Source organism: Sordaria macrospora, chromosome 1, assembly GCF_033870435.1.
Source record: "Sordaria macrospora chromosome 1, complete sequence".
Taxonomy (NCBI): domain Eukaryota; kingdom Fungi; phylum Ascomycota; class Sordariomycetes; order Sordariales; family Sordariaceae; genus Sordaria; species Sordaria macrospora.
In genome coordinates this window covers 292815-305997 of record NC_089371.1, presented here as the reverse complement: position 1 = coordinate 305997, position 13183 = coordinate 292815, and the positions used below count along the sequence as shown (strand labels likewise).

The following is a 13183-nucleotide window of genomic DNA, read 5'->3' as shown; positions in this document are numbered from 1 at the left end:
GTGTTTCGGAGAAAGTTTATGAGGACAAACAGGCGATGCCAAAATTGCCTGGACATGTCCAAATGGAGCCAGGATGTGCGATAAGGGCTTTGGAAAGGCTTATCCGGCCAATCACAGTTGCTATGAGCTTATCAGTAGCTGCTCCTCTTCTTATCACTTACATGGCCGCTCTTGCCCCGCATCAGACACTCCAAACATCAAATGTCAATGACAACGTTCCTTCCCTTCCTTGTGCTTTTCCCAGTCAAATCACTTCAACCAGCATTACAGCTTTTGGCAGGTGCAAAGAGGCGAACAGCAGTTTTGGGAGTCACAGTGGTGGCTTCCTGATCATCGATGACGCAATCGCTACCGGCTCCTACAGGTAAAATGCACCATATCCCTTCTCTTCAGTTCCTTCCATGCCTCGAAGTCTTTCCTTCCAAATCTCCCATGCAACACAGCAAGAATTGCCGTTTCCTCCTTTTCTTTACCTACCAATTCTTCTGCTGCCCCTCATCTCATGCTCCTCCCCGTGATTCCCCCTTGCCCTCATCCTCCTGCCCCTGCTTATTCCGCAACAACACAACTCGTACAGGCCCCAAAGCAGCAAGCAAGCTATCGTGCCGACACCACATATGAGGCCTATCTTCTCTCCGAAACTGAGTCCACCTCCGTCACCTCCGTCACCATCATCGCCCGCGCCATCAACATCAACCGGTGGTGGATCATGGACTTTGGGCTGGTGCGGGTCCAGCGCTAGAGATAAGTCAAATATTCATGACAAATACAAGTAAATATAAACCAGTAAGTAAATAAGTTGGCATCTCAATTTGACTTGGCAACTTGCCCGCCTTCTTGGCATCCCGGCAAAATCCTAGAGTTAGGGTTTAAGGTATAAAAACACTTCATTTTCACCCCTGAAAGATAGCCCCACTAAAATCCTTAGGTCAAAATTGGCCGATAAGGAGCGATAAATATCGTCGAGTCAAATCAAGTCAAGTCAAGTCAAGTTATGGTTAACCTCAAATATGGTCAAGCCAAGTCAGATCGCACCCCCAACTTGGCTTGATTTGACTTATCTCTAGCGCTGTGCGGGTCTTGTTGTTGAGGGTAGGCGGTCGACAGTCCAAGAGGAAGGCAAAGGACCATAAGGTGGTGAAGCAAACTAAGGAGAAGCGTCATTTTGGCTGTTCGTAAGTGCGTTATACTACTCTCCTCGCCTTCACTTCACTGAGCTGATGCTACTGCTACATTCGAGGAGGAAGCCATTGTATTTGTACCTAGGTATGGACTTCTTGGCGTCGTCTGCCGACTCTACTCTATCAGTGAGTCAGTACCATAGAGTTGATATCCAGTGATATAGACGAACTGTGAAGACCAGAACCGCTTGCTTCCTCCCTCTACCTTCTTCACTGACAGGGCTTGATTCTCGGGCGAGGAGTTGATAATTTGGAAGAGAAATCACAGCATGCCCTACCTCCATTGCGCCTTCCAGACATCGATCTCTCCACTCCGCTGCCAATTTCCCACCTCCATTCATCCTTCGCTCTTTCCTTCCGCCACTTACTATCCTTAGATCGAGGCCCTCCTGTCAGTATTCGCCATATCCGTCATCTCAATCTCCTCCGGGCCCTCCTGGCGCTGATGCTCCGCCCTCTCCCTGCGATAACGACGAACCTCGCACATGACCACTTCACCAACCACCCAGCAAAGCCCAGTCACCATACTCGCGACCACAATAAAGACTGCAATAGCCTCCGCACTCGGCTTTTTGTTTCCGCTGGCGACTGCTAGGCCATCGGAAGTATCGTCGCCGCCACCGCCAGTATTGTCGCCGCCGCCGCCAGTATCGTTGGCGCTGCTTGTGGGAGACGGGGTGCTGGCAAGTTGAGTCTCGCTAGACGCTGTCGAGAACTCCAGGAGCGCGTAAAGCGTGGCGCAAAGGAGGAAGTGAAGGACGGGAGGGCTCATTGTGAAAATGACTTGAGGCGCAATGGTTTGAGTTTGTTGTGTGGTTATGAGCAGCGCGACGGGCTGTCAGATGACTGGCTTTCAGTTAATCACTTGATCTGCTTCTGAACGATGGCTGAGCTGTTTATTTGGGTTGCAAGTTAGCTCTTGGTCTTGCTCTCGCTCAAGTCTTTCTTAAGTACCAGACGGGAGTGGAGGCAGAGGGTCTGTGCCACGTGGCAACTGTTTTCTGAGGCTTTGGGATCTTGAATTCCGACTAACCTTAGAGTGAGGTTCAAACGAAGGTTTTTGATCACAATTTGTGGGGGACGATCAACGTGTCTTCGGGTCTTGGAGCTTGTCGCTGTCGGCGACACTTGCAACGGGAGTTCTTTCGGATTCCATCGCGATCTGGATTGCGCTAAGAGGAGATGGCCTTTTGCGGTAACGACTTGAGTTGTTTTGGTAGACCTTTTGACGGAAGACATGCTCCTCTTGATCCTGGACCATAGAAATAGAAGAAGGCGAGAGAAAAGTTGTTGTGGTTGGGAAGAAGAAGAAGCTACAAACGAGAGAGGAAAAGCCAGCTAGGGCTGGTATCAGTTTGCTGGAGAGTTACAGAGGGGGCCTAGCACGGCAGGCAGACGTTCGGCTCGCCCGCTGGTCGCAAGATTATCTTATCCCTATTCCACGTGTTCAACCACTTGTTTCGCTATTGTGTATATTGGCGAAATGATGATGAGATGGGATGGAAGAAGGTAGACGTGATGAGCATCACGGACGTGTCTAGCCTCAGACGGTTTCCGCATGTTCGATTGGAGATGAGGATGTGACCTTTGACCTAAGGTTCAAGGGCGTGTTTGTTCTTGCAGTTGCCCAGTGACGGAATCCTTCTCTTGGTGGAAGAAACGCCTTGGGTGAGAGATAGAAGAGGTTCCCTTACTGAACTACTGTCGGAACCAATACCGCCAAAAGTTACGCAGTCAATAAGCATGGTCTTGAAGAGTTATTGTCGACAGTGGTAACTGGTAACGTCTGCTGTTGAGACCTCTCGGCCTTAGTTCCACGCGTGCATTATCGGTCATTATCCCGGATTTGCCTCTGTTTTCCCCTACCCCTTTTGTTGTAAAGATCATTTAGCATCACACGATTTCACTTGCTACATCATTTTAGCACCGTATGAATGGGATTGTATGTTGTACTATCTTCGGGCTCTAGGTGACCTGTCCAGGTACCAGTACCGGCTCAGTAGCCGAATCTTCCATGTCACTACAAACTAACTTATCCTGTACAGTAACCAGAGAACAAATGCTACTTCCCGCGATACCACGTTCCCCTATTCACGACTTCACCCATGCACAGTCGTTCTTCTCGCTCGGTACTCGCTGCTTCCATACCACTTCTTCTTCTCCTGCTTTCCTCTTTTCATTCTTCCCATCTCTTTCTGGTGTCCCTTCTTGTGGACCTTGTACCCTACGACTATACAGACAAGAACAACCACCGCTCCTGCAACCGCACCCACTTTGGGCCAGAGATCATCCGTTGACTTCTTCTTCTTAACCTTTTCGTCGCCCTTTGGTGCCGTCGATGGTACCAGAGCCCTCTTGGAGGAGTTCTTCCCGTCGTTCATACTATTCTCATCTGTTCCTTCCTCGCTGGCCGGCAGCTCGCCGGTGGTGATGGAGTTGGTGTTATCGGAGGAGGAGCGTGAGGCTAGTTTGGCGGCGACTTGCAGGTCGTCATGGATGGTCCGCGTATTGCTATGGCCGGGGATAGGACCGGGGAAGTAGATTGTCGTGCGGTCTTGCAGAGTCCCATTCGCTCCTCGTGGTATGAGGATGGCGGCCGAGGTGCTAGCGAGAAGGCCAAGCGTGAAGCGAAGGAAAAAGTGCGTTCGCATTGTGGGGGGCTGCGTAGGACTGTAGGAGACCAGCTCTTCTGAAGGTTGCTGAAGGAAATCACCAGGAAGTCCTCGATTGAACCTTGAGTGGTTGAATCGGATGGTCTACATTTGGGACCATCGGGTTCTCGAGGGTGAATGCTGCCACCGAGATCTTATGGATGTGCCCGTTGAGTGTGCCGTGTATGGGCCGCCTCATGAACAAGCACCGGGTCTTATTGGTCTGCTGTCTTTTCAGTCAGCGATGCTCAGCAACTTAGAGTACGTTTGAGGGCTGCAAAGAGAAGAATTTCCTGCCATCAGACGGCATGGTCAACCATTTTGCCTTTCAGGATGTCAATATGGCAAGTCCATGGATACAAAGCTTGGTCGGTTCCAAGTTTGTATCCCTTTGAACGCGTGGCCGGCGTCGGTCGTGGTGATTATTTGAGGATGGCGGAATGTTTCAGCATGCCGGAACAATGTCCAAGGCGGCCGGTCATTGTTGGCAATTGGTGAAGGATAATGTGTGGCGTGGAAAAAGCGGCTACAGGTAAAAAAAGATACGGCAAGAATGAGGGCATTGTCGTGAGCCGGACTCCATTATTTTTCCGGGACCGAACCTCATGTCACTTGCCTGTTTAGAGACACACGCAGCTGTCGGCGCTATGGGCAGGCGTGCCTCAGCCATGGAAAATGAGCATGGTAAGAATCAGCGGGGTTATTCTCTATGGTGTACTTAACAATTCAGGACCGGAAACGGTGGTGGAAATGTTATTGCACTACTAATACGCTACAAACAGAAGGCCTCCCTTGCGTTCAACAATGCTGTTGATCGGGTGGCCCGCCCCGCGCACAGACCAGCCAGCTGCAAGTCTTTGTCATCCAATGCTACCACTACCAATAACATCTCTTCCTATGCCGTTCTTCTTTCTCTTTCTCTTTCCCTTCTGACCACCTTGACCAACCTGCCTCCACCCTTCGTATTGTCACCCACACAACGGGTTTGCGCTCTCCTTTGCCAGCAACCCGCCTGCGTCTAGCAAACCAAGAACCGCGCAGCACACGCTGAGCGCGATCCAGATGCCTGCGTTAGTACGACCAGTCGGAGGCCGACCGACTATGAGGAATCGCGGACTTTTCCTGAGTCAGAAGAAATTTCCAAGAGTGGGGGAAGACTTGCGGCCTGATTTCCGACCGTTACCGCTGTATATGCTTCCGTACCTGCTTCCAGCCACAGCCACGGGTTTACCTTTTTTGGCGTGCTTGGGTACGGATCCGACATTGACGACCATGGGCATGGGCGCAATCGCTGCCAGTCTGGCTCCAATGGGGTGTCGTGGTGGAGGTCTGAGGGGTCCTTTGGGCTTGGGGAAAAGGGTGTAAAGATTTGGCTCAGGCCTCTGGCCAGTTGTGCCCTGGCGGTGTGCCGTTCCTGCGCGCCCCGCCTTGTAATGGTACTTGCGGTTTTCATATTCCTGCGCCATTGCGTCCCCGAAGACCTCGTTGACCTTAGCTCCTTTCCCGAGTCGGCGCGCCTTTCTTGCTGCTTCTTGGTTTCTTCGCATTATAGCCGCCGCAGGGGATTTCTTGCAGGGCCCATGCTTGGAGCAGCTGCAATAACGCCAACAGCAGAGATTGATATGCATGGTGTTAGGTGAAATGGTGAGAATCGTGGCTGCATGGCCAAGGGTCATCCAGAGGTGAGTGCTCCTGTCTGGTTGCTTATATTGCTCCCCTCGTGGTAAGGAACAGGACATCTGGGGGCCAAGTTCTTTGTTGCACAAAAATGGGTTTTTACACTTCTTCCGGTCACTTGGGCGCCAGTAATCGGTTCCTTGACGCCACCCTCCACGGACCTGCAAAGACATACACCGGCTCGGCGGAAGGCATTCAAAGTTTTGGAAACGTTAACGACGGTGATAGAAAACATAGGAATGAATCACGTTTCATCATCCGTTCTAGCCTTGTCCCAAGCCACAAAAGCCTGCATCGTTCTACCGATCCCGCATTTATCGCGTCCTTTTTCCAATGAACAAAGACCTCGACCCTCGACATGATCCAGTCCCGTCACGATCATAACCGATGTTCAAACCAAAGGACACCGTATCAAACCCGGCACCGAAACTAAATTGTACCCTGTCCCCATCACAGAAGAAGATCAAGCCCGTTCACATGGATGTCCACCCCCTAGCGAACGCGCCATTTTCTATGAAGAAAGTAACCACCGATTAGTATCAGTACACTGACACCACAGGCTATTCCTAGAATTTCGAAATTGCCAAGTCCATCACCATTTTCCTTCTCCATTTTCGCTCCATCTTCACTGTTTTTTTTCCAGCTTCCACGCTGTAGGACTTGTCAACCCTCTTTCCGTAGGACCGGGGATGGGAGAATCTCTCTCAAACGGAGGATTTCCACCCTCGTCGTTGGATCTCCTTGAAGGCGTCTGAGGAATATCCTCGGCAAGTGTAGGCCACGCCTCGTGTGGCCTCCGGTGTGACTCGTCGTTCGGGACTTCTTGGTCCTTCTTCCTCAGAGATGCAGAAGTTGGATTATTGGAAGGCGACATGATGCTTGGAGATGTGCTGAAGTAGGACTCGTGTTCCGAGTGGACGGGCTCCCTCAGGATGAGGGCTGACGTCGCAGGCGTCGGAATTTTTGGCAAGGCGATTCCAGCACAGAAGTGAAGAAATGCGCATGTCAAGAGAGGTACTGCGGAGAAAACGCGCATTGTGACAAGGATGGAGCTGAGTGTCTCCGTTGAAGTAGAACACTGTCTTTGTGGGTTGCTTCTTGGTTCCTTGCAAGTGCAAGTAGTGATGATATAATGGACTTGATGCGGAAATGAGACCAGAGAGTACCAGATTCATCCAGACTACTTATAACCCTCGAAGCGCTCGAATCTGAGTGTTTACAGTCGGAAAAACAAACAGCTCGCATTTGAGCGTTAACCTATCAGTCTAAAGTGAGTGCATTACCGCGCGACAAAACTCAAGCCAAGATGAGGAATTCGATTCTAGGACGGCTCAAAGAAATAGGCGCCGTGAGAGAAGTGGCATTAGTCCCTGTCTATCTACTGTATTCTGCTTCTGCTTTCTCTTCCACATTACGCGCCCTTGGTTCACCAACTGTCCAACAAAGCATGCGGAGCGCTGTGCTGTTAACCAACTGCCAACAAAAACAACCTATACTCGATACACCCTGCGCCCAATAGACCAAAACACAACCAAATTCCGTGATATTACCAGTCCCATCCGTGTAAATCGCTGAAGATTGTCATCAACCTGAGCTGGCCACCGCATCATTCTTGCCCTGCGCCGCAGCCTTCTTCTGCCCACGCCTTATGAGGAGATGACAAAGACCAGCAACAAGTAAACACAGCCCAAGGCCGCCAAACATGATAATCACTAGTACGGCTGGTACAGGAAAGCGTATCTTACGGTTCGGGTCAGCAGGCCTTCTGTAACTGCGCAGTTTGCTGTGTTTTCTGTCCCTGCCCACATCCAAAAAAGCTTCGCTTCTGATGGATACGGGAACATGAAGGCCGTCGTCAGTAGAAGTTTGCCGGGGAGCCATAACTGAGCTCGACGTTGTTGGATTCCTGGATAAGGGTAGCGCTGTCCCTACACCAGTGTGCATGGGCTTGGTGTTAAACGGTATGCATTATATCCCTCCAAGCCAAAGTATCAATCTCAACGGTAACTCCATGACCATCCATCACTCAATCCAATCTGTTCCTATTACTAACTGCTCTTTCCTCTCCAAGCCACAAATAAGCACCAACACCTCTTCTCCCACATCAACCACGCCAGATACAGTCCGGCTTTCTCTCTCTACCAATACCAGTCATAGATGTCCTGTACCATCGGGGACCCTTCCATCGTATGGATATCTCCAACGGACCAGCCCTACATCTACTGGGGCGGAGCTGCCCTACGCACTGCAAGCTCCGCCTTGATTTTGTCATTCCTTTCCTTCCAATCTTGCGCTCTGGATTCATATCCGCAGATAAGGTTTTCCCAACGGTGCTTGCCGCCTCTGCACTGAATGAAGGCTGCAACACAGAGAAGGCAGGCAAGAAAACCGGCACTCACCCCAATCAAGGCGTTGGTCTCGGCTGTCATGTGCGACCAATACCCGTTGTCCCTGTTGTAGTCCGGGTCTTTAGCTGAGTCAGGAATGCCGGGGGTATTGGCGCGCACCACAGCGGTTGAATCATGGTTTTCGGCGTTTTCGATATCAGAACTTCGCCTGTCGAGGCCGGACCATGCCGCCGGCTCTTCGTCTGGCGTGTTCGGAGATCTCTCTTCGACGGCTGAACCTTCTTGCTGTCTCCCGGTCAGGCGGGGCATAGCCTCTGATGTCTTGGCTGGGTTCGGTGAAGCTTCGACTGGGAGATGGTCTTCCCGTTTCTTCGCCCCCGATGGATTCATGGGGGCCGTAGCGATGGCCGACACCACAGCTAGATTGAACAAGACGCTCCGCTTGGACAACGGAGAATGAAGCGTTTGGCTTGGAGTCAAACTTGAGGTCCGGCTTGGGAGCTCCCGTTCCAAGTGGAGAGGCTTCGAGTTGAGCTCCTTCAGGCTCAAGGAAGGCGATGATGGAAGCGGAGCGGCGGCGCCAAAAGGCAGGCCGAGGAGGCCAGACGTCAGAAACGAGAGGAGAAGCGCGTAGTGCATTTTGACAGGACGTTGATGATTTGTCTTCAGTTGGAGTTGGCGCGGTAGGTGCGACTTCGACGATAGAAACGAGTGCGTTCTTGCCTTTCTGAAAGATGGTGGTAGCTATTGCTCTGCCAGAGAGAATGACTTTGTGGGGCATGATGTCAAACTTCCGGACTAACCCCTTGGCAGGAGCCGGCTCTTGCTTATAACCTCGTTGGAACATGACCGTTGGATGTATGGCTTGCACTGCAAGACTCAGAAACTAAGCCAGGAACACAGAAGTAGACGATCTAGCTAAGCGCGCGGCGAAAGTATAGAATGCGATATATGAAGAGGAGTACCAGTTTTGACAAAGTGGTGGAACCGCAGTAGATTGCGTCTAGCGCGGGGACTTCTTCAACCTTTTCTGCCCTCAGCACCCTCACTTGCAAGTCAATGATCCCAAAGTACCGTTGGTGCAACATTTGCTATTTCCGGCTCACCATTCAAGCTTTCATCAAACCAACAGGGGCATCTTTCAAAGCGGGTGATAACGCCAAGGTTCCCATGGAACCACCATCTTTCACCAACGAAGCTTATTGTCCACGACCAACGGCCAACGAGCCGCATTTTGGCGCTCACACGCTAAGTTCCGTTGCGGACACTCATGGATCTGGAAAAGCGCATGGCAAAGGGGAGTCGCGCTCTAGATCCTCTTGATTCATCCTTCCCTCAAACAGGCTACACCGTGGTCCATCTACCTCACATGATCCCATACCGTCTAATTCCCAATGTTTTTTCCACTTCATCTGCTCATCTCTAAACACTCCGATACCTCAAAAGTGCAACATCATGGTCCAGCGGTATAGGTGCAATCGTTCGCGGGTTGTGACTAGGGCAGTATTCTGGGCTTGGAACAGTAGTTCAATTCAGCTGATAAACTACTTTGGTCCCGAAGGCCTTGTTGAATCCTCTGAAGCCTTTCCATCCAGGCTGGGCTTCCTGGCCTTCTTATGCCACAAGGCATCTATCTAGTGCACACTATTGTGCTTACATGTGGATCTTCCTAAATAGTTTCCTCCAACGCTCTTCCTTCCTAGTCTGGCTAGCGCGGCCTAGCGTGGAGGCAGTGCAGGCGGCAGTTGTGTTGTTGGCTGGAATACGCCGAAGGCGCTGAGGGTGCTGAGGGGATTCCGGGTAAGTCATGCCGTTGGGAGAATAGACTTCCCGAAGGTGAGTGTGGCTTGGTTGCCCGAGGCATCCAGCCGTGTAGCAAGGCTTGGGGTTCAGCCGTGTGGCTCTTGGGGAGATTAGTGGTGTTGTCGGATGTCCGTGTGACACGGGTTGAGCATCGGGGATCTAAGCGCTGGTGAACGAGATTAAAATGAAAGGACCGAAGGCGTCAAGTGCGTACTTCCACTTGACGGCCTGTGGATATATTGGCTACCCTTACGCACTCAAGGCGGCTTGCTAAGAGGGAGGTGCGTACGGATTTCAAGGCATGGTGGGCCGCGAACAAGCCAGAATCATATGCAGACTACCGGTTGGGGGTCTCTATCAAGCCTAACGACGAACTAAAAGAGCTGGACAGACGCTCTTTACACCACCTCCTCGCGGCCAGGTTTGGCCACGGGGATTTCAAGGACTACCACGAGCGCTTCGAGCACGAGGACGCCCTGCTGACATGCTTCTGTGGAAGCTGGAAGAATCCCTTCCATCCCTTTTTCTGCAGGAAGGCATATGCAGTTTCCCCCGTCACGGGCGAAGCGGCTACGCGGGAGAATCTCTCCCTTGCTATTGGAATATACTGGCAGCGCTTCATCGCTAGAATCCAGACCTCGCACTTCTTTTCATGGCGGTATCCCACCGCTGGCCTTTCTAGAGCGGTATAGAGGACTAGCGGTATAGGTTGGTTGTAATAGAAGCGGAGTGAAAGTTTGAGACGTATATTTACCACGAAGGCTTTACCTTTTTAAACGTTAGAGCCTTAGTTGGCGTCTTAGTCAATTCTTGTACTGCTAAAGCAAAGTTACTTTTGCTAAGGTTAGCCAACAGGCTCAAATACAACGCCGCTATACCCTTGTCAGCCCAAATTTCTACCGCTCGAAGGCTCAACCGCTAGAATCTGTACCGCTATAAAAAGATGGGTTTTTGAAAGAAGAGTAGCGGTACAACAGCTTGGCGACTATAGGAACAGCCAAGACACTAAAACCAGACCCCAGGCCAGAAAGTCACTTCTAAGCCAAACTTTCCTTCCCAAAACCAGCGCCGGTAGGATACCGATCAGACTCTAATGGATTGTTAACAGAATTTGGACGCACTGGCAATAAGGAGAGACGGATTTCAGTAATGTCCAAACTGGACAATTCAATTTTCCAAGACCACAAAGTTCAAATCAGCCACTCTTTCGCCGAGTTCAACCATCCAGTCAATCCCAGTTCGGGAACAGTTTTATTGAGCTCCAACAAATCTCTCAAACATCAACCCCAAGGTCGACCACTGCCCCTCTCTTCAGTCAACTTCCTCTTAATCCCCAACATAGTACAACCCCGCCTGCTCTGTCTTTCCTCACAGATAACTCTGGGAGATAGGTATGCCACTTAGCAACGGTTGGCATATGACCAAATGTGATCGTTCAAAAAGGCCGGGACAGTCGGGGCATCGCCGCGCTGTTGCCAGCTGCTTCCTTGGCAATCACGGTTTCTGAATTATTTTTTTTTCGGATTAGCATTTTCCCCATATTGGTCACGAATTCGTTTTAACAATGCACTCACTGGAAAAAGGTAGTGCACCCCGAACCGCCACGGACAGAGCTGGCTTTGTCGCCTGCGCCGTTGAGGTTCCCTTTTTTAATTAAAGATGATGCGTTAGTACAAGCCAGACCTGTTAGACAAGCAAAGGAACAACGTGCAGCAAGTGGCGCCATCGGGCCTGTTCTCAGCGTGAGGCTGTCCGCCATAGTTGATGTCGTCGTACAAGGTGAAGAACCTGGCCTGGACGGCCGGGGCCGAGGCGAGCATCAGGCTGGCGATGAAGGTGGTGAGCTGCATTTTTGTGGATTTGTGTGATGTGGATGGATGTAAGAGTTGAAGGCTTGCGGTTGTGTTGGCTTTGTAGTGTTGGGAAGAGCTGTGGAGATGTGATGGTGATGAGAGCAAAAAAGAGGACCTCGTGGGGTAGTATTTATACTCGCTGTCATTGCGTCGACATTCTCTTCGGGTTGTTGAAGATGCTCGTCAACTCGGAAACGAAGTCTAGTCGTCCCGTATTCGGTCCCTGGTCTCGGTCTCTGGTCTCGGTCTCTGGTCTTTGATCTCGGTCTCTGGTCTCTGGTCTCGGTCTCGGTCTCTGGTCTCTGGTCTCGGTCTCTGGTCTCTGGTCTTTGATCTCGGTCTCTGGTCTCTGGTCTAGAGGTATCCATGATGATCCTTCATTCATGCCGTACCACATTTACTAGGATATCGTGGAATTGCTCATCTCGCCGAAGCCGCTGTCCTAGTGGGTATGCGACAGGTAGTCCGAGATATCTACAACATCGCACTCGAAGCATCAGGCTAGAAGTCTGCATTACTACTATACTAAGGTATACGCAAATTTGAAGGAAGCTTGGTATTGACTTCTGACTATAACAGGCAAGTAACACGAGCATCAGTCTCCAGACGTGTAGTGTTTAGATGTGGATCTTTGGAGAATATTCATTTGTCGTTCGAGTTCTACTGTGTAAGTCGACGGGCTCTAGGATTAGTTTGAGTGGTTCAGCGAATCATCACGATCATCAAGGCATGGCATTTAAGTAGTTAAGGGTAGTCAGCGCGGCACTGCAGCTTTGCCTCAAACTCGGACTGTAGTACCGTGGTAACCATACCATCAAGGTACACTGTAGCAGTGGCCCTCGGACTCTTCTCTCTAGTAGTAGTGCATCTCGGACTTGTGACCGCTTATTCGGTGTTACGTAACTCGAACTTGCAAGATGTGGTTACGCGAGTTTAAAAGCAGAAAGAAGCGTGTCATTCAAGTACTATCGAGTCCGAGTGTATATACCCGAATGTTCCCTTGCCAATGGTCAACCAAAAGAAAAAGAAATGAAAAATCTTCAAAAAACCATAGCCCAAAATCGTCCATCCGGCGTACTCGTCATTCTACATATATCTTGCCCGGAACTCCCAAGTGTTCAAATCCATCATCGCCATCACGTGTACGCCTGAAGAAATGAAAGACAAAAGAGGAAAAAAGAAGGAAAAATATGATCGACCTCTCGAATAAGCCTACCTCAAATACCTGAGTCGTTCTTTGGTTGCCAAGGGGCAGTCGGCACATATGCGCCAGGCGCCACGCAGCGCAGTTCGGTTCGACAAAGTCGAGGTCCATCTTCTTAGGGATCTCATCTGCTCTCTCGAGGAACTGTACACTCAAGCCCACGCTGGCGTGCCACTGCATTGTCTCGCGGTTAGCAACGACACTCTCGAAGCCTAGGTGTAACTCTATGGGGGTCTGTGTCACACGGACATTCGACCTCGACCCTAACCCAGCAGCACGAGGCTCGCAGAGCCGCACGGCTGAGCCTCTCGAACCCTTCAAAATGCTTCAGGCAACCAGGCCAACTCGGTCGGAGAGTCTATTCGACCGATAGCACAACCTACCCGAATCCCCTCAATAATCCCTGGCGTATTCCAGCCAACAATACGTACGCCGGCTGCACTGCCCCTCATATCGGGCTGTGCTA

The 13183-nt window shown here is 50.9% G+C and overlaps 6 protein-coding genes across 6 annotated transcripts; 1 reads left to right on the top strand and 5 right to left on the bottom strand.

Annotated features, from left to right (window-relative positions):
* Nucleotides 1–19: 19 nt before the first annotated feature.
* SMAC4_09116 (uncharacterized protein) lies at nt 20–1247 on the top strand. The gene is made up of 2 exons (XM_066090894.1): nt 20–364; nt 578–1247. The coding sequence occupies exons 1-2, from the start codon at nt 36–38 to the stop codon at nt 774–776; spliced, it is 528 nt and encodes a 175-aa protein (XP_065945458.1). The 5' UTR covers nt 20–35; the 3' UTR covers nt 777–1247.
* Nucleotides 1248–1554: 307 nt separating this feature from the next.
* Nucleotides 1555–1953, bottom strand: SMAC4_09117 (uncharacterized protein; the record flags this gene model as incomplete). Its single annotated transcript, XM_003345028.1, has 1 exon — nt 1555–1953. The coding sequence occupies one exon, from the start codon at nt 1951–1953 to the stop codon at nt 1555–1557; it is 399 nt and encodes a 132-aa protein (XP_003345076.1).
* Nucleotides 1954–3081: 1128 nt separating this feature from the next.
* SMAC4_09118 (uncharacterized protein) lies at nt 3082–4128 on the bottom strand. Its single transcript, XM_003345029.3, has one exon. It carries the CDS (start codon nt 3830–3832, stop codon nt 3281–3283), a length of 552 nt encoding a protein of 183 aa, XP_003345077.1. The 5' UTR covers nt 3833–4128; the 3' UTR covers nt 3082–3280.
* A 2006-nt stretch (nt 4129–6134) lies between these two features.
* SMAC4_09119 (uncharacterized protein) lies at nt 6135–6545 on the bottom strand (the record flags this gene model as incomplete). Its single annotated transcript, XM_003345030.1, has 1 exon — nt 6135–6545. The coding sequence occupies one exon, from the start codon at nt 6543–6545 to the stop codon at nt 6135–6137; it is 411 nt and encodes a 136-aa protein (XP_003345078.1).
* Nucleotides 6546–7728: 1183 nt separating this feature from the next.
* SMAC4_09120 (uncharacterized protein) lies at nt 7729–8496 on the bottom strand (the record flags this gene model as incomplete). The annotated part of the gene is made up of 1 exon (XM_003345031.1): nt 7729–8496. One exon carries the CDS (start codon nt 8494–8496, stop codon nt 7729–7731), a length of 768 nt encoding a protein of 255 aa, XP_003345079.1.
* A 2564-nt stretch (nt 8497–11060) lies between these two features.
* Nucleotides 11061–11592, bottom strand: SMAC4_09639 (uncharacterized protein; the record flags this gene model as incomplete). The annotated part of the gene is made up of 2 exons (XM_003342373.2): nt 11353–11592; nt 11061–11163 (listed from the first exon to the last, which is right to left on the bottom strand). Exons 1-2 carry the CDS (start codon nt 11508–11510, stop codon nt 11061–11063), a joined length of 261 nt encoding a protein of 86 aa, XP_003342421.1. The 5' UTR covers nt 11511–11592.
* Nucleotides 11593–13183: the final 1591 nt, after the last annotated feature.

Coding starts and splice junctions, on each gene's coding strand:
- SMAC4_09116 (XM_066090894.1), top strand. CDS start 36: ATGCCAAAATTGCCTGGACATGTCCAAATGGAGCCAGGATGTGCGATA. Junction 365..577: donor ATCGCTACCGGCTCCTACAG/GTAAAATGCACC, acceptor CAACTCGTACAG/GCCCCAAAGCAGCAAGCAAG.
- SMAC4_09118 (XM_003345029.3), bottom strand. CDS start 3,832: ATGCGAACGCACTTTTTCCTTCGCTTCACGCTTGGCCTTCTCGCTAGC.